The 21,086-nt window shown below is 40.5% G+C and overlaps 1 protein-coding gene across 3 annotated transcripts in view; it reads left to right on the top strand.

The window, feature by feature from the left end:
• The window catches only part of LOC105472640 (Down syndrome critical region protein 8), a 120,328-nt gene that overhangs the window by 17,918 nt on the left and 81,324 nt on the right, over positions 1 to 21,086 (top strand). Inside the window, exons 3-4 of one of the 3 annotated variants that reach the window (XM_071095714.1) lie at positions 15,320 to 15,434; positions 17,212 to 17,419. The exons of the other annotated variants lie outside the window; for them this stretch is intronic. Coding sequence (XP_070951815.1) covers positions 15,320 to 15,434; positions 17,212 to 17,364 — 268 coding nt within the window. The 3' untranslated portion in view covers positions 17,365 to 17,419. Of the gene's footprint in view, positions 1 to 15,319; positions 15,435 to 17,211; positions 17,420 to 21,086 lie in introns of those variants that run through there. 3 annotated transcript variants of the gene reach the window in all.

Below are 21,086 nucleotides of genomic sequence, written 5' to 3' on the forward strand. Positions count from 1 at the left end.
TTCAAAGAAGAATTCAAAACGCAAACACACATACATAGGAAATAAATGCTGAAATAAATTTATAAATAAATGCAAAATTAGTCAATATTTCCAGGGCAATTGTGAACTATATCTCCACTGGGTACAGTTTATTTGAGCTTTTATTGGCAGGAACCAGTTGGATGACAGTTTTTGTGGAGGTGTGAAGTAGCTCAAAGACAACAAAAGGCAGAGCCCATGCAGAAGGTGCCACCCCACCATCCACTTGCCCATTTTAACATCTTTCACAATTTCTGTTAACAGTTTAAATCATATTTTGATGTTGACCTCTTTTAAATACTTGATTAGGGAATAATTTTCTTTATTCTCTGATGTTTCTGATGCTCGGCGTAATAAAGAGTTTTTATTTTCTTATTTCTCTTTAAAACACGAAATCAGTGGAGCCATGTGCCAATGTCAGTTAGATATGTCTATGGGAAGTTAGACCACACTCCTGTTGGGCCCCAGCTGGATTACCTCAATTGCTAGCAAAATGCTTGCAAGGAAAATGTGGAGACAGCCTAAGCTACAGAAACCATCTTACTTTTTCCTGACAACATAAGTTTTCAAAGCAATATTTAAACAAAAGACAACATTTTTTTCCCCAAGTAAATATCTACAGCCTTCCTCCTAACGTATGTTACTCCCAAATCATGTCCTTGTTATTTACTGGTATCCAAATGTCTACATGTGAGAGTATTCCTTGTGGATTAGGGTGTTAGTATCTAGGAGTCTTGTCTTTTATGAAATGCAAACATTCTTTGAGCACAATTGCAGCATCAGCTGTGATATTTACCTAAATATTTCCCAAGGATAAGTGGCTTGGGTCAGAGCCCTGAGGTTACAGGATGTAGGGTTTGACCAGCAAGAGATTTGAGGGCAGGTAGCTATCCCATGAGAAAGAAAGTATCAGACACAGCAGCATTATCCCAGGACATGGGGTTCTGGAGGTTAGAGGCAGCCTACAAGAAAGCAGGGATCCCAAAAAGAGACAGGAAGGTGCTAAGGACAAAACTCATCTCTGTGTCTACTCCCAGCCTGATCCTTGATTATCAGAATGATCCAGTTCACAATTTCCAATGCTGAAGACAAAGAGGAAAGATTTGGGGCTGAGACTGACCTATGTTGTTTGTTTATATACAGGACATTAGGTACCCTAGGCCATTGACCTCGTAGAGAACAGGCAGCATTTGTTGTCTGCCAACTCTGGATTCTGCAGGCATCAAAGGATTAGACTCTCGTAATGAAATCAGCCCTTTAAGCTACTCGGAAGACTTACGATAGGGATCACTACCCAGATTAATTTGCTACCAAATAAAGAATGAGAGGCCAAGATAAACAAGAGAGAGCAGCCAGCTGGTAGGGTTTGAAAAAAAAAAAATGCAAGCCATTCATTTTCCTTTTGTTCTTTTATTTCCAATTGAATTATGATGGCTCATCTTTTCTAACCTGATATGAGCTGAATTTTTTATGATTTAAATTTGCTCATTATATTTCTATTGCAGAGTGGTTCTCTGAAGAAGGAACCTGCTGCTGCCTGTCATGGTGCCATGATGGTATTGTGCAAATCCTCAAGGCAGCTTTCCAGGGCTGCTGTCAGCCTGGCTCATGCCCTTTAGCCACTGGGCAGTAAATGAGGATCTCTAGGACTGAACATAATTTGAGGGGCCCAGTGCAAAATGAAAATACAAGGTACCTTGTACAAAATAAATTAAGACTTTCATCAGAGCAACAGGGGCCTTCTGAGTCCAGGGCTCAGACTACACACCCATGAAGTTGACCTTGGGGGTCTCAGTGATGGGATAAGCAAATCCTTTCCCATTAGCAATTACATAAACTGTCTTGCCAGAGACTGAAGACTTACAACTTGGGAGTCAGATACACTTCGTAGCTCAGAAAGCTGACTTTAATAAAAGTAGTGCATCTAGAAGAAAGATGTTTATTTATAGAGGTGGCTTGATATGTTTTGAATTTGTGTCCTTACCCAAATATTGTGTCAAATTGTCATCCCTAATGTTGGAGGAGGGGCCTGGTGAGAGGTGATTGGATCACAGGGAGGGACTTCCCCTTGCTTTTCTCTCAATAATGAGTTCTCTTGCGATCTGGTTGTTTAAAAGTGTGTGACACCTCCCCCTACTGTCTCTTTCTCCTTCTCCGGCCATGCAAGACATGTCTGCTTCTCCTTCACCTTCCACTATGATTGTAAGTTTCCTGAGGCCTCCCCAGACGTGCTTCTTATACAGCCTGTGGAACTGTGAATCAACTAAATCTCTTTTCTTTATAAATTAGCCAGTCTCAGTTCTTTATAGCAATGCGAGAATGGACTAATACATGGCTTCACCTTAGATTTCTTGGAATCTGTAAGTTGATCCAAATTGCTTGATGAATACATTCTCTAGGGATCCACAGGAATCTCTCTTTGAGAAGATTTTTCTTTTGTGGCTTCACTTAAAATCTATCTACCTTTACATGTGTGCATTTATATTGAGGTGATTGATTATTTGGGTAACACCTCCATGTATACGATATTATAGGGCCCCCATTTGTATTAGGGTTTGTAATTCTGTCAGCATGAAGCAGTCATTTCAACAGACAGTATTTAATTTTTAATGTAGGGTTTATCTAACCAGGTTCTGCAGAGGTATTCTTGGGGTGCCCCAGTGCTCAAGTTAGGAAAACGCTGCTTTCGGTCTAAGTCAAGTTCTAATCTAAAGGTTTTGAGATCTTAATGATTAATAAGTTCTATGCATGTTCTAATGACCATATGTAAAGCTAAATGCCATATGCAAACCAAATCTTTGAAAGAATTGATGGAAAATGGCGATCTTCATTCAGATAAGATTTAGCCTAGTGGTTACAAAAAATTCCAGATAACCACATATCGAGGAAGAGTAATGTAGCAACAACAACAGTTTTGAGTACTCATCGTATGACAGATACTTTTGGTGTATTCTTCCAGTCCTGTGAGATAGGTCTTTGTTGATCCTCCATTTTGCAGATGAGAAAAATAAAGCAAGAAGGATTCAGTAACTCACCCAGGTCTCCAGGCAGCAGGAGGCAGAAGTCAAATTTAATTCCCCAGAATCTGACTCTAAAGCAAGTGCTTTACCCTCTCAATTTCATTTCTCTACACACTGGTGCTGGAAAATGCATGAAAGTTTGCATCATTTCAAACTTTCACATGAGCATGAAGATCAGCAGAGTTTATGGGGATGTGAGTGTTTTAAATTGTAGGTTTTATTATTATTCAGGCATAGTGAGTTCAGCAGATCAGGAGATGACTGCCATTGAAAGGATGGTTTATTACTCCAGAGGAGGAGGCAGCCACTCCATACAGGGCCCTTTGGGAAAGTGCCAGGGTTGGTCAGGAAGCAGAGGGACTGGGAGGAGAACATGGACAAGAGTCTTTACTACGGTTCCTGTGAGAAGGAACAGGTGAGGCAGGATAGACAGACTTAGGATTGTCTGGTTTAAATAGTTCCAAAGGGCTCTGGGCTGCAGGGGCTGTCTCTCATTGCCTGGTACCTGGCCATGGGATGATCTGGGCAGGTGAATGGTTGGGGAGGCTTGTGGGAGTCTGATGAAGAACGTCTTTGGGGCATGGGCTCTGGGTTAGTTGGTTTGCATCTGGAAGACACCCTTGTAGGCAAATAATTTATCTTTAGGAATTGGCTGTCCCTGGGAGGGGCAGTCTCTCCAGGGTCAGCAAGGCCCCAGATGTCAAAGCTTCAGAATTAGAAGATATGCTTAATGCATTGACCTGGAAGACCTGGACTGACAAGAGGGACAGGGACTGCTGCCTGGTCTAAAGAGTCACCTCTTAGGACCAGTGTCCTCCCCTTTGTTAAAAGAAGACAAAGAGTCCTTGAAGAATGATCATAAAAGGATGATGCCAGAGTGTCTTGTGGAGACAGCCACATTCATCAGAGCTACAGCCACATGTCTCAAAGATGTAGATGTGTGGGTAAATGGCACTTGAAGCAGAAAGTAAATGTGACATTTAGTGATTGTAAGTAATCAAGATGACACTTCTTGGTGATTAGGCAGGGATGATAAGTAATTTTTTAAAAGCTTAAAATGCCTATTGCTTTTGATCTTTGTTAGTCTGCTAATGTCAATAAGTAGAATTCATGCCAGTGACACCTAACATCAGTCCTTTCTCCCTGGCCCAGCAAATAAACAAAAACACAGATGAGGCTGCCTGGAGAACTGGGTGTTGCCCGTCACATGCAACACACAGGATGAGCTTGGGTTCTTTGGGCTCCACATTAGGGGTCTTTAAACTAGTACCCAGACCCCAACCCGCCTTCTCTTGGCTGAGTTCTGGAGCAGACTTCCAAGCGCTCCTTTATTTCTGTTTGGAATCTGGGAGTCTTGGTGGTTGAAGACATAAGGGACCAAGATATCTGGGCTTGGAGGGGAGGATTCTAGAGTTCTAAGAAGAGGCACTAAGCTCTAGAATTGAGAAGTAGAAAAGGAAGAGAGGAGAGGGACAAGCAGTGTGAACAAAAAGTTGGGGCGGCTGGGTTTTGTACACCCAGAGGTTCTCAATGAATGAGTCTCTATCAGCCCCTGAGGCTCCCTCTCTCTCAAGGGGCAGGAGAATACCTGGGGGAAGTGGGGTAAAGAGGTCATGGAGATTAGCAGTTTTTCACCCTTTGGAAGTGTTCGGCCATGTGATGGAGCCTCCAGACCCAGAGTCTCATTTAGTCCTTATACAACCTGAAGAAGTTCCAAAACCTTACGGGCAAACACATCCCATCTCTTTCATTTTTCCCGCCACTGAAAATGGGTTTATCCTTCAAGGGCACTCATATTTGGAGGTCCAGTATCTCCCCTTTGATGTTCTCTCCTCCTCAAATTGTCCACAAACCTGGAGGGCTGATGTGGTCCAAATGGACCCAGGTTTAATCAAACTGTCACCCCAGTGAGAGCTGAGCTTCAATTGGTGCTCGCTGCCACATGGCTTGAGCTGAGTGCTGGTCCTATCCACCTGGAAGATGCTGCCAGGCAGCTGCTGACCCAAGCTCTTTCCCAAGACATTGTGTTTTTTTAACAGTGGCCAATGATACTTGGAGCTAAACTCAGCTAATAGGATGCTGTGATCTGAGGGCCTCTGCTTTCAGAGCTCAGCCACTAGAACAAAAGGTCTCTCCCCGCCCCCTCCTTCTAAAGGTGGCCTCCTTACTACTAGCAGGGAGCCAGACAGTCTTCTTAGACGTTCCCCTGAAAGTAAAGCTGCTACCTGCTCACCCTTAGGCAGCTGCACTTGACTCCAAGCTCTTTCAGTATCTTGAAATTGCTTGATTCTCTTTCTTTTTTTGTTTTTCAATATATTTTATTTTTAGAGCAGTTTATGTTCACAACAAAATTGAGAAGAAAGTACAGAAAGTTTCTGTACACCCCCTGACTCCATACATGATTGCATCACCCTAGTCAACCGTCCACACCAGAGTGGTACATTTGTTACAACTGATGAATCTGCATGGACAACTCATAATCACCCAAAGCCCATAGTCTAAGTTAGGGTCACTCTCAGTGCCATATATTTAGTGTGATTTGACTATGTGTAATAATGTACAGAGATACCTGTATGACAGAGTGTCATACAGAACAGTTTCACTGCACTGAAAATCCTCTGTGATCCTCCCATTAATCCCTTCCTCCCACAAACCTCTTTTCACTGTCTCCATAGTTGTGCCCTTTTACAGAATGCCAGACCATTGTAATAACACAGTATGGGGCCTTTTTAGATTGGCAACCTTCCGAGTTTTGGAAATTATGTAAAAATCTGCTATACATTTCCCTGAGAAGGTTTTGATTGGATATAAGTTTTCAACTCGCTTGTGAAAATACCAAGAAGTATGCTTGATGAATTGTATGGTAGGAATCTGTTTAGTTTTGTAAGTAATAGCCAAATTGTCTTCTGAAATGCTAGTAACATTTTTCATAATCACCAGCAATGAATGAGAGTTCCTGCTCCCCAACGTCCTCACCAGCATTTGGTGTTGTCAGGGTTTTATATCTTGTCTGTTCTAATAAAAGTGTAGTGCCATCTCATTGTTGCTTTGACTTGCAATTTCCTAATGACATATGATGTTGAGAGTTTTTTCATTTGCTTATTTACCATCTGTATATCTTTTTTGACAGAGTTTCTGTTCAAGCCTTTTGCCCATTCTTTAGTTAGGTTGTTCATTTCTTTTTGTTGAGTTGCAAGTATTCTTTGAATATCTTGAATAATATTTCTTTCCAGATATGTACTATGAAAATATTTTTCTCCCAGTCCATGGCTTGTCTTCTCATTCTCTTAACAATGTCTTTCACAGAATTTTGGGTCCTTTTTGTTTGTTTTTAAATTTCAGTGAAGGTCAACATATTATCACTGTACTCACGGTAAATTAGATTTTCTCCTGTCTTCTTGGGGTTTTACAGTTTTGTGTTTACATTTAGGTCTGTAACCCATTATGAGTCAATTTTTGAAAGGGGTGTAAGGGCTAGGCCTATAGTCATTTTTTTTTTTTCTGCATGTGGATGTTTAGTTGTTACAACACCGTTTCTTGAACAGATTATCTTTTCTCCATTGTTTTGCCTTTGATTCTTTGTAAAAAATCATCAGTTAACTATATTTGTGTGGATCTATATCTGAGGTCTGTATTTTGTTCCTTTGATCTATTTGCCTATTATTTTGCCAATACAACACTCTCCTGATGATTATGGCATTGTAATAAATATGGAAGGTGAATAATATCAGTCCTTTTACTCTTACTCTGTTATTCTTTAATATTGTATTGATTATTTTGAGTCTTTTTCTCCTCATATAAATTTTAGAAACAGCTTCTCAAAATCCACAGAATAATTTCCCGGGGTTTAGATTGGGATTGTGTTGAGTCTATAGGTCAACTTGGACAGAAATGACATCTAGACATTGAGTCTTTATATAAATAAAAATAAAATATTTCTCCATTTATTTAGCTGTTTGATTTCTTTCATCAGAATTTTGTAGTTTTCATCTTGTACTTATTTTGTGAGACTCATAAGTATTTCATTTCAGAAAGTGCTAATTTTAATGGAAAACAATTTATTTTTCATTAAAATTTATTTTTAATTATAATTTAATTTGTAGGAAAACAGTTTAATTGTGTTAACCTTATATCCTGCACCTTATTATAATCACTTACTAGTTGCAGAAATTATTTTTGGTTATTTTGGATTTTCTACATAGACAACACTGTCATTTGTTTAAAAGAGCAGCCTATTTCATTCTTCACCAGCAGTATACCCCCTTTTCTCATATCACTGCATTAAGACTCCCAGTAAAATGTTAAGAAGGAGTGCTGATAGAGAACATCCTTGCCTTGGTCTTGACGTTAGCAGGGTAATTTCTAGTTTCTCACCATGTTGGTTATGATGGTAGCTCTACATTTTTAAATAATATTCATTATCAAGTTAAGGAAGTTCTTCTCTATTCTTTGTTGAGCTGGTTTTTACCGTGAAAGGGTATTCGATTTTCTCAAGTGCTTTCCTGTCTGTTGATAGGGTCATGCTATTTTTCTTCTTCATATATAGGATGGATTGCATTACTTTCTTTTTATTTATTCATTTATTTATTTTCTTTTCAACTTATTTTAGGTTGAAAGGGCACGTGTAACAGGTTTGTTACATGGGTAAATTGTATGTCGCGGGGGCTTTGTGTACAGATAATTTTGTCACCCAGGTAATCGGCCTAATACCTGATAGGTAGTTTTTCAATCCTCACCATCCTCCCACTCTCATTTGTGGACTGGATAAAGAAAATGTGGTATATATACACCATGGAATACTATACAGTTGTTAAAAAATGACATCATGTCCTTTGCAGCAACATAGATAGAGCTGGAGGTCATAATCCTAAGTGAATTAATGCAGGAATAGAAACGAAATAAATACTTCATGCTCTCACTTATAAGTGGGAGCTAAACAATAAGTACACATGGACATAAAGAAGGGAACAATAGACACTGGAGTCTACTCTCTTAAGAAAAGGCAAGATGACATTCCGGTGTCCACCTGGCGAGAACAGAAAAAGGAAAAAAAAAAAAAAAAAGAAGATTGACTCGTCCCCAGGGCGTCTTCCTACACTTAGATTCTGAATGATACTATGCTTTCCATCACTCCTTTCCTTTCTACTCTTAGTACAAATATCCTTAAAGAGACTTTTAGGGCCGAAGTCAAAGTCACTTTGTTTCACATACATACCCCAACATCTGCTACTTCTTTTCTTGATACTTAAATTCACTTAACAGGAGATCTGGCCTTTCTTTCCAGCCTTTAATTGATGGTTAAAGCTTTCTGAAAGGCTAGCAGAAGTAATCTGTTAGTGCAATTGGGTTTTACTCCTAATTCTTAGTGTCATTCTACAGTTCTTTTTGAAGCCGTGACCTGTGATCATCTTGATCAGGGATGATCAACCTACAGCTCATGGGTCAAACTCAGTGAGCTGCTTGTTTTGTATGAGCTGTGAGTGTCCACAAAAGTTTTATTGGAACATAGCCGTGCCTCTTCCTTGTCCCTGTTTTCAAAGACCAATTTTATTCTATGACAGCAGAGTGGAGTAGTTGCAACAGAGACTGTATTTCCTGCAAAATCTAAACTATTTACTCTTTGACTCTTTACAAAAAAAAAAAAAAAAAACCCAAAAACAAACCAAAAAAAATTGCTAACTCCTGGTCTAGGTAGCATGAGGTTCAGTTTCTGGCTCCAACACTCACTACTGGGGAGGCATTGAGCCAGTGCCATTCTCCTAGGAAGTGCTCCACATAGCAGCTATTGGCACACAAGTCATATGGAGATGGGGAATCCTAAGGAAAAGAATGGTCGACTTTGGATAAACTTATTGAACGTTTGAATTCTCACAGTATCCTGGTTGTATAATTTCTGCACATATGGGATCTGCATCCTGAGTTTTTTTCTATCCAGTTCATGTTTGTAGAAGTATCTTACGTGTGCAGATGATGAAGCAATGCCTTTAAGCAAATGCCTTTAAATAATGCCTTGAGCAAAATGATGTATTTGAGTGTCTGAGTTTATTGTCAGTATTACCAAGTACAATGCTTGACTCCTGCTTTGGTAATGTCAGGAAGTGTGGCAGATGGTGGGGAGACAAGAGGAATCATTCAGGAAGAAGCCAGGGAGCTCCCAGGGTAAAAGAAGCAATTAAAATGCAACCCTTGGATGGGCTCAAATGCAGTCTGCCTCCTCTTCCTTACCACGGGCCAGATCCAGTCTTTCTTAATCGAAGGGGTCAAGCTAAAGTTCTTATCAACAAAAGTGGTGTCGCTTAGGAAAATCATATTCCTTAGCTAATTTTAGGTGCTGTTTTGTGCTTCCTGTGTTACCAACCTTCTAAACAGTAAATAAGAGAACATTGCTGTCTATAAAAAATCTTTTAGTTGTAGTGTCAACTTACAAAAGAATTGACAAAAAGGAGTGGAAGTTCTTTTAAGTCAGAGTAGAGCTAGAAGAACATAAAGTCTTAATCCTTTCCCTGCTTACCTTAGGGGTGGTGGATGTTTTTCAGGGCTCCATGGGGGGCTGGCGTGGTGTTTGGTCATGCTGACTGGGGAGCCAGATGATCTATCTGAGCTCTGGTGTTGGCTTTGCCGTGTAACCCTGAACTGTCGAATCAACCACTATTCCAGGATGGTTGATTTTATGTGTCAACTTGGAGATGTTTTGGGATGAGATTAACATTTAAATTGATAGACTAAGTAAAGTGCATTGCTCTTCATAATGTGGGTGGGCCTCATCTAATCAGTTGAAGGCTTGAGTACAACAAAAAGACCGCCTTCCGGAGCAAGAGTAAATTCTCCAGCAATTGCCTTCAGATTTCATCTGCACCATTGGCTCTCCTGGGTCTCCAACCTGCCGGTCCACACTGAGACTTGGACTTGCCAACCTCCATAATCACATGAGCCAATTCCTTATAATAAATTTCTTTGAATACGCGTGCGCACGCGCGCGCACACACACACACACACACACGTTTGATTTCTCTGGAGAATCCTGACAAATTTAGTTCTATGAATAGAATAAAAGTCTCTGTTAACTTAAAGTTCCTGTTCAGTTTAAAATTAAAAAGGTACTAATGGCTCCTGGGTTGAATCCTTGACCATCATATGCACACGTGCTTTAACCCCAAACAGACAGCTTCGTCTTTCTTTCTTGCACAGGCAAAATGGCTTCTCATCTTTGGAGTGGTCGAGAGCCTAGGTGCGGGATCCAGACTCCCTAGGTTCAAATCCGAACTCTGTCACTTGGTAGCTTTGTGACCTTGTGTAAGCCACTTACCTACTCTAGGCGTCAATTCCCTCATCTGTAAAATGGCAAAATAATACTCACCTCATAGGATTACTGTGAAAAGTAATGACTTAATGCAAGTAAAGCGCTTAATGAATTATCTGGCACTCAGTAAATGCTTGTCCCAGTTAGAATAGATCTGGTTCGTCTGCAGTGATGAAACATCAGTCTGCTCAGAACTTGGCTAGAAATGCTTAAGCAGTTGAGTGGAGCCTTAAAAGAAGCAAGTAGAAAAAAAAAATTCTGCTCTGTGCCTGAAGGAGGGAGAAATGAAATCCTTGACAAATAGAATGAATAATTTCCCCAGTTGCTATTATTAATATGTATTATGTGGCTAGATTCACCTTGTTTTCTTGCTCAGGGAAAATAATTTCTGTGAATATTGAATTGACGCTTCTATCAAAAAGCATCTTCTCTGTCCTGTTTAACAGAGAAAACGTGGTTCCCCTCCTCCAGTAGTTAAAGCCCTGAGCTGTGTCCTCCAGTGCCCAAGCAGAGAGCATTTAGTATCTTGGGCTGTTATCAAGGAGCTTCTTTATAGAAGCACTGACACCTTCGGTGGTTGGAAATAGTTAAAATGCAAATGTGCCAGTATTTACTAGTTTTTGGAGCTCATGCCTCGTGCATTTCATTCTGAACTTGTTACTCAATGCCTCTGAAATCACCCTTGCTAATTTAGGCCCCTCGGAAATAATTCCACCAAGGCAGAAAATTAGCAACCAAAGAAGTTTCATTGGCCTTTAGATCATTTTCTTTCATAACTTGTAATTTTCTGTAAAATTGTAAATTTTCCGTTAAATTGTAAATTTAACTTTCTGTTCTCCATTGACTTTTCATTTGTCCATTATATTACATGTGTAGTGGCAACCTTGATTTTTACACATGATCCACGTTCACTTAGCAAGGGTTGATCCATTATGTGGACCCCTTCTGGGGATGTGTGGACTGTGTCTATCAATTTAAGAATGTTATATATGGACACATAATGGGTATTATGAATAAGTTTTAAAAACCTGTGCACAGAAATAATGCACTTCAGGGACATTTTAAATGGATATTCCTTATTTTTAGCTGAATCCCCACTAAGAGTCTAGGTGTATTATAGGTGAGTGATCTGTGCCCTTGATAACCTTAAAATTTGGAATTTCTGTACTGAATAAGATTCATGCTAAGCATTTAAGGATGGTCTGTTGGATTCATGGCAAGTGTTATCTACTGGATTCATAAGATGGATCTTGGAGAACTTTTTATAAATAGATAATCCCATGTGCTATAGCTATGAGATTCCTAGAGCATAGAGATAATCGCTCTTTCATCATTGCCTTTTATAAATTTGAAAAAGTCAGAAAACTCAGTGAGGAACCTTAAAGAATGTCTAGGCACCCAACTCTTGATGCATACAAGCTACCCAATGTAAGAATGTACATCTTATGAATACTGAATATTCAACATTGGTTGAAAGGTGTGTGGGATAATCATGTGATAGTGGGAGGAGGATGACCTTTATTATTTGTAAATATGATATTTAATGCAACCCAAGTTTAAATTTTAAACCATTTCTCATTAGTGCATTTTCATATGAAATTTGAATAGTATGAAATCAATTATGCAAAGGAAAAGTACTTGACTGTTGATAAGAAAAAGGAATGCTGTATTAGGAGTCAGGAGACGTAGCTCAGTACGCACTCAATCTGTGACTTTCAACAAACAATTGCTCCCCTCGAAGCCTCAGTCTCCTGAATTGCAGAATGAAAGAATGACACTGGATCCTGTTTCTAGGTTCCTTTGTACTTTCAAAATCTTTAAGAATCTTTTGTTGTTGTTGACAAAAGGATTTAAAGAGTAGGGACAAGTGACCATCCCTAAGTGGTGAAAAGAGAAGTTAACCCAAGAGATACATAAAGTGGGGAAGCAGCAGAGTTAGAATTGGAGAAAGCAGGGAGTGAGGTTGAGGGGTGCCACGTTCCCTATAGATAACTCTTGAAGGGTCAGTTTCTCTTCTGTAAAATAGAGACCATAGCTCAGAGGTTTGTTATAAGGGTTAAATGAGATAATGCATAAAACATGCTTCCAGGAATAAAGAATCATGGAAGTGAATAAGGAAGAAAGGAGATGGAGGAAGTGGAGGGAGAGAAAATGACTTAGAAAATGTGTGATTAACTAAGTAATTAATCCTCCCAAAGCTTTCACATTCAGCCAAAGCACATTTGTGCATACAAGTCTCATTTGTCTACCTTGGAATAATCCATTTTGTGAGTTATTCATAGAAGATGACTGAACTCAGCCCGGTTTTCTAATACTCTGCTGCCTTCTTGTTCACCTGTTTTCTGACCAGGAGGTATATAACTCAAGTTTTCATCAGCCTAAGCCCAACCACATTTTGGAGGTATATCTGCATCACAAATTATCTTGGGTTTTCAAAAATCAAAAATAAACCACTTTACCAAAAATTCAATCCCACTCCATCACTTTGGTTTCTCTGTGCCTTGTGCACCATTATTGGCGTGAGGTGCTGTGAGCTAACTGTGCCACATTTTCAGGAGCCTTCATGTCATCCTGTTTCAGCCCTTGACAGGTGCTCCTGCCAGGTTCTCCAGCTTTCCTTTTGATTTCCCCAGGATATTATCATTGTGGCTGGTCAAGGGAGGGGACATCCTGAGAAAATCAGCTAACAGTTCCTCCTGGAAAATTCAAGCTCTCTGATTAGAGGGGCAAGAAATCAAATTAATATGTTTTTAAGCACTTTTTATAGAATTCCCACTATGTGCTAGGTGCACATAGTTCCTAGGTAATGGGATTCAGCAGCCAACTAGCTGACTAAGTCCTTTTGGAGCTAACATTTTAGTGGAGAATGTAGATAACCCCCCAAAAAATTAATAAAGAAGAAATAAAATTTTCGATAATGAGATGTATCATGAAGAAAAATAAAAGCAGGGTAGAAGGGGCAGTGAAAGTGACAGGGTGGTCTGGAAAGGTTGATCTGAGGAGGTGATTTTTGAGATCTGAATGAAGTGGGAGAACAGGCCATGGGGAGGGATAGAGAAAGAGCAATGCAGGCACAGAAAATATTAAATACACAGTGGGTGGGAACTAACAATTAACTTGGCAAATGCAGCTGGAACAGAGTAATGGGTGAAGGACAGAGCCCATTCAGGTAGGCAAAGGTTGGAGTTTCAAGACCTTGTAGGCTAAAGTAAGGGGTTTAGATCTTATCAGAATTGAGATGGTAATCTATTGAATGGTTTTGAGTTGGAGAATGATGCAACTTATTTGCATATTAAAAAGATTACTCTGACTAATATATTGATAGCAGACTGTCATGGGACCAGAGTGGAAGCTGGTTAGTAAATAACTGGAACTGTTTAGGAGAGAGAAGACCGTGCATTTCACTAGAGTAATTATAGGACGGGTAGCTTAGAAGAATAGGATTCAATACATATTTTGGAGAAAAATCCAGCCTGACTTTTTGCTGTGTTTAATGTGGGACGTAAAGGGAAAGAAGGAGTCAAGGATGACTGCTAGGTTTCAGTTTTTAGCGACTGGGTAAATGGTTAACTGAGGAGATGAGGTACTGTATCAGTGAGAACTCATGCAGGAAAAAAGGAACCACTCCAAGTATGTTAAGTATGAAGAGGTTTCATACAGGGAATCAAGTACTTTCAAAAGCATTGGATTAGCTGAGGAAACACAGGTAAGAGAAGGTGCCCAGTAGTACTTAGTTCTGCTGTCACTACTTGGGCCAGTGAATTCAGAAGTTGTTGCTGCCACTCAGATTAGGAAAGTGAAGGAAACTAGTGGTGCCCTACAGCACTGAGAAGAGTAACTGGAATGGATCACCCAGAGGCCACCGCTAAAAATTCATGTCTGTCAAAGCTTTCATGTCCTACATTGATGCATGGGGAAGAAGAGTATGTTCTGCGCTCTTTCATCTTTGAAATCTCTCACTAGTGCACCTCATTAGCAGAATACAGCTGCAACCAGAAACTGAAAGGCAGAAGAGTCTGACAGATAAAGTTTCCAGCCTTTCAGCTGACTGTTGCAAAAGAAAGCATATAACGCAGGACAGAGGAGAGCAACAGAATCTTGTAGGCTAAGGAGAAGATAATGAAATATTTGGATTGTCATGTCATAAATCTGTGTGTCTATCGGACACCCAAGCAGAAGTGTCAAGAAGGAAGTAGAATACACAAGTCTAGGAATCATAGGAAAGGTCAAGGATGGAAATATAAATTGGGGAGCCATTAGAACATAAATGGTAATTAAAGGCATGCAACTGGAGAGTATTACCTAAGGAATAAGTGTAGATAGAGAAAGGTCCTAGAACTGAGCCCTGTATGCTTCTGGAAAAACTTGGACATTGGGGAAATCAGGAAGCACTTCTAGGGTTAAAAGGATTGAAGGTGGCACACGGTGGCTCATGCCTGTAATACCAGCACTTTGGGAGGCTGAGGCGGGTGGATTACTGGAGATCAGGAGTTCAAGACCAGCAGCCTGGCCAACATGGTGAAACCCCATCTCTACTAAATACAAAATTAGCCAGGCATGGTGGCATACACCTATAATCCCTGTTACTTGGGAGGCTGAGGCAGGAGAATGACTTAAACCCTGGAGGCGGAAGTTGCAGTGAGCCGAGATCGTGCCATTGCACTCCAGCCTGGGAAAAAAAGAACAAAACTCCATCTGAAAAAAAAAAAAACAAACAGATTGAAGTTGGGACTGGGACCTGACAGAAGCTCAGACAAATGGCTTGCATATTGCAGTCAAGACTACAAGAAGGCTTAGAGGTCAGGAAGAAGAGGAGATGATGCCAGCCAATGCAACTGACAAGGTAGGAGAATAATCTACACAGTATGGTCCTCTGAAAGTCAAATGTCAAATACTGATGAGAGTTGTGTTTTGTTTTGTTTTTGTTTTTGCTTTTGTTTTTGCTTTTGCTTTTGTTTTTGTTTTTGTTGTTTTGAGACAGTCTCTTTCTGTCACCTAGGCTGGAGTGCAGTGGTGTAATCACGGATCACTGCAGCCTCCACCTCCCAGTTCAAGAAATTCTCATGCCTCAGCCTCCTGAGCAGCTGGGATTACAGGTGTGTGCCACCATGCCTGGCCTGATGAGAGTTTTTGTTTTTGTTTTTTAAATCAAATTAAATTAAATTTTACGTTCTGGGATACATGTGAAGGATGTGCAGGTTTGTTACATAGGTAAACGTGTGCCATGGTGGTTTGCTACACCTATCAACCCATCACCTAGGTATTAAGCCCAGCATGCATTAGCTATTTATCCTGATGCTCTCCTGCCTTTCAGCCCCTCGCTGACAGACCCCAGTGTGTGTTGTTCCCCTCCCTCCTTCCATATATTCTCATTGTTTAGTTCCCACTTATAAATGAGAACATATGGTGTTTGGTTTTCTGTTCTTGTATTAGTTTTCTGAGGATGATGGCGTCCAGCTGCATCCATGTCCCTGCAAGGGACGTGATCTCATTCCTTTATATGGCTTCATAATATTCCATGGTGTATATGTACCACACTTTCTTTATCTAGTCTGTCACTGATGGGCATTTGGGTTGATTCTATGTCTTTGCTGTTGTGAATAGTGCTGCAGCGTACATACACATGCATGTATCTTTATAATAGATTAATTACTATTCCTTTGGGTACATACTCAGTAATGGGATTGCTGGGTCAAATGGTATTTCTGGTTCTAGGTCTTGGAGGAATTGCCACACTGTCTTCCACAATGGTTGAACTAATTTACATTCCCACCAACAGTCTAAAAGCATTCCTGTTTCTCCACAGCCTTGCCAGCATCTGTTGTTTCTTGACTTTTTAATAATCATCATTCTGACTGGCATGCGATGGTGTCTCATTGTGGTTTTGCTTTGCATGTCTCTAATGATCAGTGATGAGAGTTTTTAACAAGATGGAGTATGAGAGTTCAACACTGTATTTGGCCAGATGGAAGCTGTAGGAAACCTTAAGCAGAGTCGTCTTCAAAATCTTGAATGAAGTAGATGGAGGTAGGGATAGAGAACGTGCAGTGAGCATATAAAGAGAGAATTTACAGAATTATTTGGACTCATTGTGATGTAATATAAGGGGAGCAGAAAAAAAGAGCAGCAGTTGGAAATGATGTAGAATCTGGGGAGAGACCTTTTAAAGAAATGTGATATCAAGGCTTGTGTGTGTGCTGAGAATGATGTGTGATCTTGGAAGTCAGCTTGAGAATGGAGCAGTCAAAACACAAATTGGTTGGCAGGTCATGATCAACACGAGAGGAATCTCTATCCTGCTTCCAGGCTATCCTTGGCACTGTTATTTTTTAAAAAATAATGCACTGACTTTGCTTTCAAAGAAATTACTGGACAGTTAAAATATACACACGTGCAAAAATTGAGGAGCAATTTCCTATAAAATGTAAGCAAGAATAATAGTTATTTTATGTTATTTCTGTAAGTGTTAGTGGCAGTAAGTAAAGAATGAATTGTAAAATTGTGACAGGGAAGGTAGAGGAGTGCTTTTTGAAACCTGTTTTCCATTAGATCTTAAAGAAAGTTGAGAACATAAATTTGTGGAGAAGTGAGGGTGATTATTCTTAAGGGAAGCGAAAGCAAGACTTAATAACAGTGCAGAACAAGGAATCAGCAAAGCCTGTTGAAAACGTCAGAAAACGTAGGGGAAGCTGGAGCGGAGGGTTAGAGTTGGGAGACCTGAGTGAGGGTCTTGGCTTCCACTCAGTGGGCAGTTGGGACCCACCTAATGTGGAATGACCATGGGGTTCTGGAATGGGCTGATACAGTGACATATCGCCCATTTTAGTGGATCCAGGAATCATTTTCTACAAAGTCATCTTGTTTGGTTTTCAGACAAACCTTGGAAATCAAGAAAGTTCTGGAATGATGAAGCTGTTCATGCCGAGACCTAAAGTGCTGGCCCAGTATGAGTCCATTCAGTTCATGCCATGGCAATTGTCTTGGAACTCCTTTTTATTGTTAGTTCTCATTTGTTTCCATATTTAGTGAACATACACTTAATTGCAAAGCTGTCATTAATAAAAATTCTTATAGTACCTCACTGCACAAACATCTTTCATGTGTGCTAGGCATTTTCAAAAGTAGAATCATTCTGCATCTGATTTTTATCATCTTATTTAAACCAAGACAATATTGGCCATACTTTCTACCAAAACAGGCTGTAAGAAATAATAGTAATTTTTGCAGCTATAGAGTAATTTTTGTAGCTATAGAGTAATTTTTGCAGCTATAGCTGCAAAATTTACTATATAGAGCTATAGCTCTATAGAGTATATAGAGTATATAGCGATAGAGCTATCTCTTCTGGGTTTCCAGAAAGTGTTCTGCTCTATGTGATTTTAAGAAAACCGGCACATTGGTGGGAGGATAGTAGTTGAGAAATGCTTCTAGGATTAAGAGGATTGAGGTTGAGACTGTAGGTAAGCTTAAAGGAATGGCTGAAGTATCCCATCAAGACGTCATAGTGTCATTAGAATGACCATGTTCTCTTGTGAATCCTCACCAATGGTATAGAATCCTTTGATTTCAATTCCTACCACTCTGGGAAACCCCAAGGCTCGTGCTCCTGGTGCGCCGCTCATTTCAAGTATGTTGAAGCATGCCTCCTTGTGGGGATGCTGGATTCCCAGCCCAGTGAGGTAATGACCAAGCAGCACCTTCAGAGGAAGGATGGCTGTGCAGCGTGGTGAAGGACTCAATGAGAAGGTAATTGATGCTTCACCTTTTCTTGTTTTCTGTACAGTAGGGGAATATGACTCCTCCACCCGGGTTTTTTTTTTTTTCTTCCTTTCAAGCAATCAAAATTCTTTAAGCTTCTTGGAGGATGGGATTTTCTAGAAACTGTGAAATTTTTAGGGGTGGTTGGTGTCTGAGCAATCCAGAGAAATATAGATGCAAGCTCAGGGGAAAAGATGAAAGGTGCTAAGGAAGAGGCAGAATAGTCCTATAAAGAAAAGGCACACACATACATGCATACACACACTGAGACTCACACAAATCTTGTTAAAAAACATTACAGCAAACTGGAGTTCTTAAATCCCCAGTGCATGGAGCTTTGGGAGGGTAACTCTGTTAACTTAAAGAGAAAGGGTAGTCCTCTGTAATGAATACAGTTCTTGTGCATACTCAGCTACTGTGCTCTAATGATGTTTTACTGAGCTTGAGGATCTGTTAGACAAAATATGCTGATCTTCTGTACCCTGGGAACTTTCTCCAAGTGAGGTCACACTGCTGCCCAACTCAGTTCTATGACTGCTCTGATCATGCGATTTTATTCCATGTCCAGTGATTTAGAAAACACAGAGTTTTGAGTTTGAGTTCTTTCTCATGAATCCGTTAGTGATTGTGGTGGGTTTCATTGATTTCTTCCTAATGATTTGTCTTCTTTTTAAGACTGGTGCTATTTGCAGTTTAGTGATATGTACTTGTAAGGATTTGGGTCTGATGTTTGGCCCATCAGCCAGGTCGTCTGCAGTTTGGGATTCTTAGTAATCTAAGATCCAATGTCTGACCCCTTCTCCTTCTTGCCTCATTCTGTACATGCTGTTTAGTTACAGGATGAACTTGGTCCCTAAACATTCCAACAGCCACTGGGCTTTCAACAAATGTAACTGAGTGAAAGACAAATCTTTCATGTGCAGATTTGCCTGCTCTAGAACACAGAGTTGAAAATACCTCTCATTACCTCCTTAAAATTATATGCTTGGCCTCCTTTGAAGCCAAGGTATAGCTTTTCAAGCCAGTTGCCCTGTTCCGTGAGAGGGTCAGCACCTTTCTGAAGATGGTTCTCACTACTGCTATACCTCGTGCTGTTGAAAGCAACAGGAGCTCAGCGGGTGTGTGCAATTTCTCTGTAGCTGCCCGAGGCAGGGCCCTGTATCCTGTGGTTGCTCAGGGGGACTCTTGGGCAGGAGATGCCTGCAGATCGACTTTGTAGTGACCTTCACCATCCTGGTTCCAGCCATTTTTCCTTGGCACCATCCAGGCCAAGCTTAATGCAGCAAGGACCAAGATGTCCTCATTCTCAAGCATGCCTGCCTCATGAGAATAGAGTGAAGCTGGCTCATTTCCAGCATTTTCTTTCTGAAATTAAATTTTCTTATGGCAGTAGGTTTAATATGACTAGGCAAAACCCTAGGGTTTTACACAAATCATTTATCATTTGGATGTAATTCTCACCATTTAAACCCCTCTGGTTTCTACATTATTGAATGAGACATTGTGGCCTTCACCCTTCCATCAGGATGGATTGGGTGAAGGGTCTTATCTAAAATTCCCAGTGTGCTCTAGTTGTCAATCAACCATTCAAAACAAACAAGTGACCTCCACTACCTACAGGATAGACTTGGTGCAAGTCTAGTTTTAGTGTGAAAAGCAATTTCCATATAAACATAGATTATAAAGGGGGCTTCTTTAAGGGTCTGAGCAATAACTCATTGTATGTGACTAGCAAAGTGGGGAGAAAAAACAAAGAAATCTCCCTATGGGTGCAGTGTTTTTGGTTTTATAGAAAGAGAGAAAAACAACTCTTTTTGAATCAAATCATCAGGCACAAAAAACAAATGCTGCCAGAGTAATTACCCTGAAAAAAACTCAGTCCTGAGGGGTCTCCACGCCATAGGTTTCCTGGTGCCACCTGCAGCTCATCCCAAGAAGGGGTTGGAGACGTATCAGGAGCCTTCGGCAAAGGGCAAACACCCTGCAGTGGGGCTGACTTGGCAAAGCAGCACCCCCAGAGGAATGAGAGGTGCAGCTTCTCTCCCTTTCCTCCTTGCCATGTGCTGAGAGCCCCTGACCCCAGGATCTTTCTGCAGTCCTTCCCCTCAGGTTGCTTAGACAAGGAATTTAACTGCACTTCAACCACTGAACAGTAGAATGGGGTCCTAATTGTAACCCTGTCATGGATTTTGAAGGATTTAATGAGACAATCCATGGGAAATGCTAAGCACTCAGTATGCCCCCAAGTCAGTGGAGTTGCTTCCATTCCCAACCTCAGTCTTCAGTCCCTGGTCACCTCACAAGCAACTAGGGACTCAACACTAATTCAAGGCACAGATCTGATTGCAGGGGCCTCCCAGACGCGGGAAGGTCCTCTTGGCCACTAGGGGGCACCAACTACATGGAAAAGAAGGATTGAATTTCGAGGACTCAGTCCACTGCCCTGCAATGTAAATCCTGTAACTCATTTAATTTTCTTGGAGCAAAGTTTGGGAATGGTTGATGCAGATGGTGCTATTTCTACTTGGGAAGGTGGTTACACTTACATGTCAAATGAAACTTTTCTTAGCTCCTCCCTGTGACTCACCAGCTCTAGCTATTATGCACTCATACTTTAAAAAAAGTTTTCGGCTCAACCCCTTTTACTTTCAGTCCTCTTTCTTCTGTATTCTCCAATGCCTGGGAAAATAGACAATATCCTCTGTTATGTGGAAGAGGAAGAAGAGTTATGTAGAAGAAATAAGCGTCCTTACTATGAAATGTTTCTGACTTTTTGAGCCAACTACGTCTGGATCAGATTTTTCAATCTATAGTCATATCTTTTCATAGCCTTTTAAACCTGGCTCATGAGAGGACAGAGAGAGTGCAATGTCCCTGAGATATCTAGGAAACCATGGAGAATTTCTGATCAGAATTAACCTTTATTGTATTTGAAAGTAACCTAGATCCTAGGAAGCATGAGATGCCATGGGCTTCCCAGAACCCATAGC

This window comes from Macaca nemestrina, chromosome 4, assembly GCF_043159975.1.
Source record: "Macaca nemestrina isolate mMacNem1 chromosome 4, mMacNem.hap1, whole genome shotgun sequence".
Taxonomy (NCBI): Eukaryota; Metazoa; Chordata; class Mammalia; order Primates; family Cercopithecidae; genus Macaca; species Macaca nemestrina.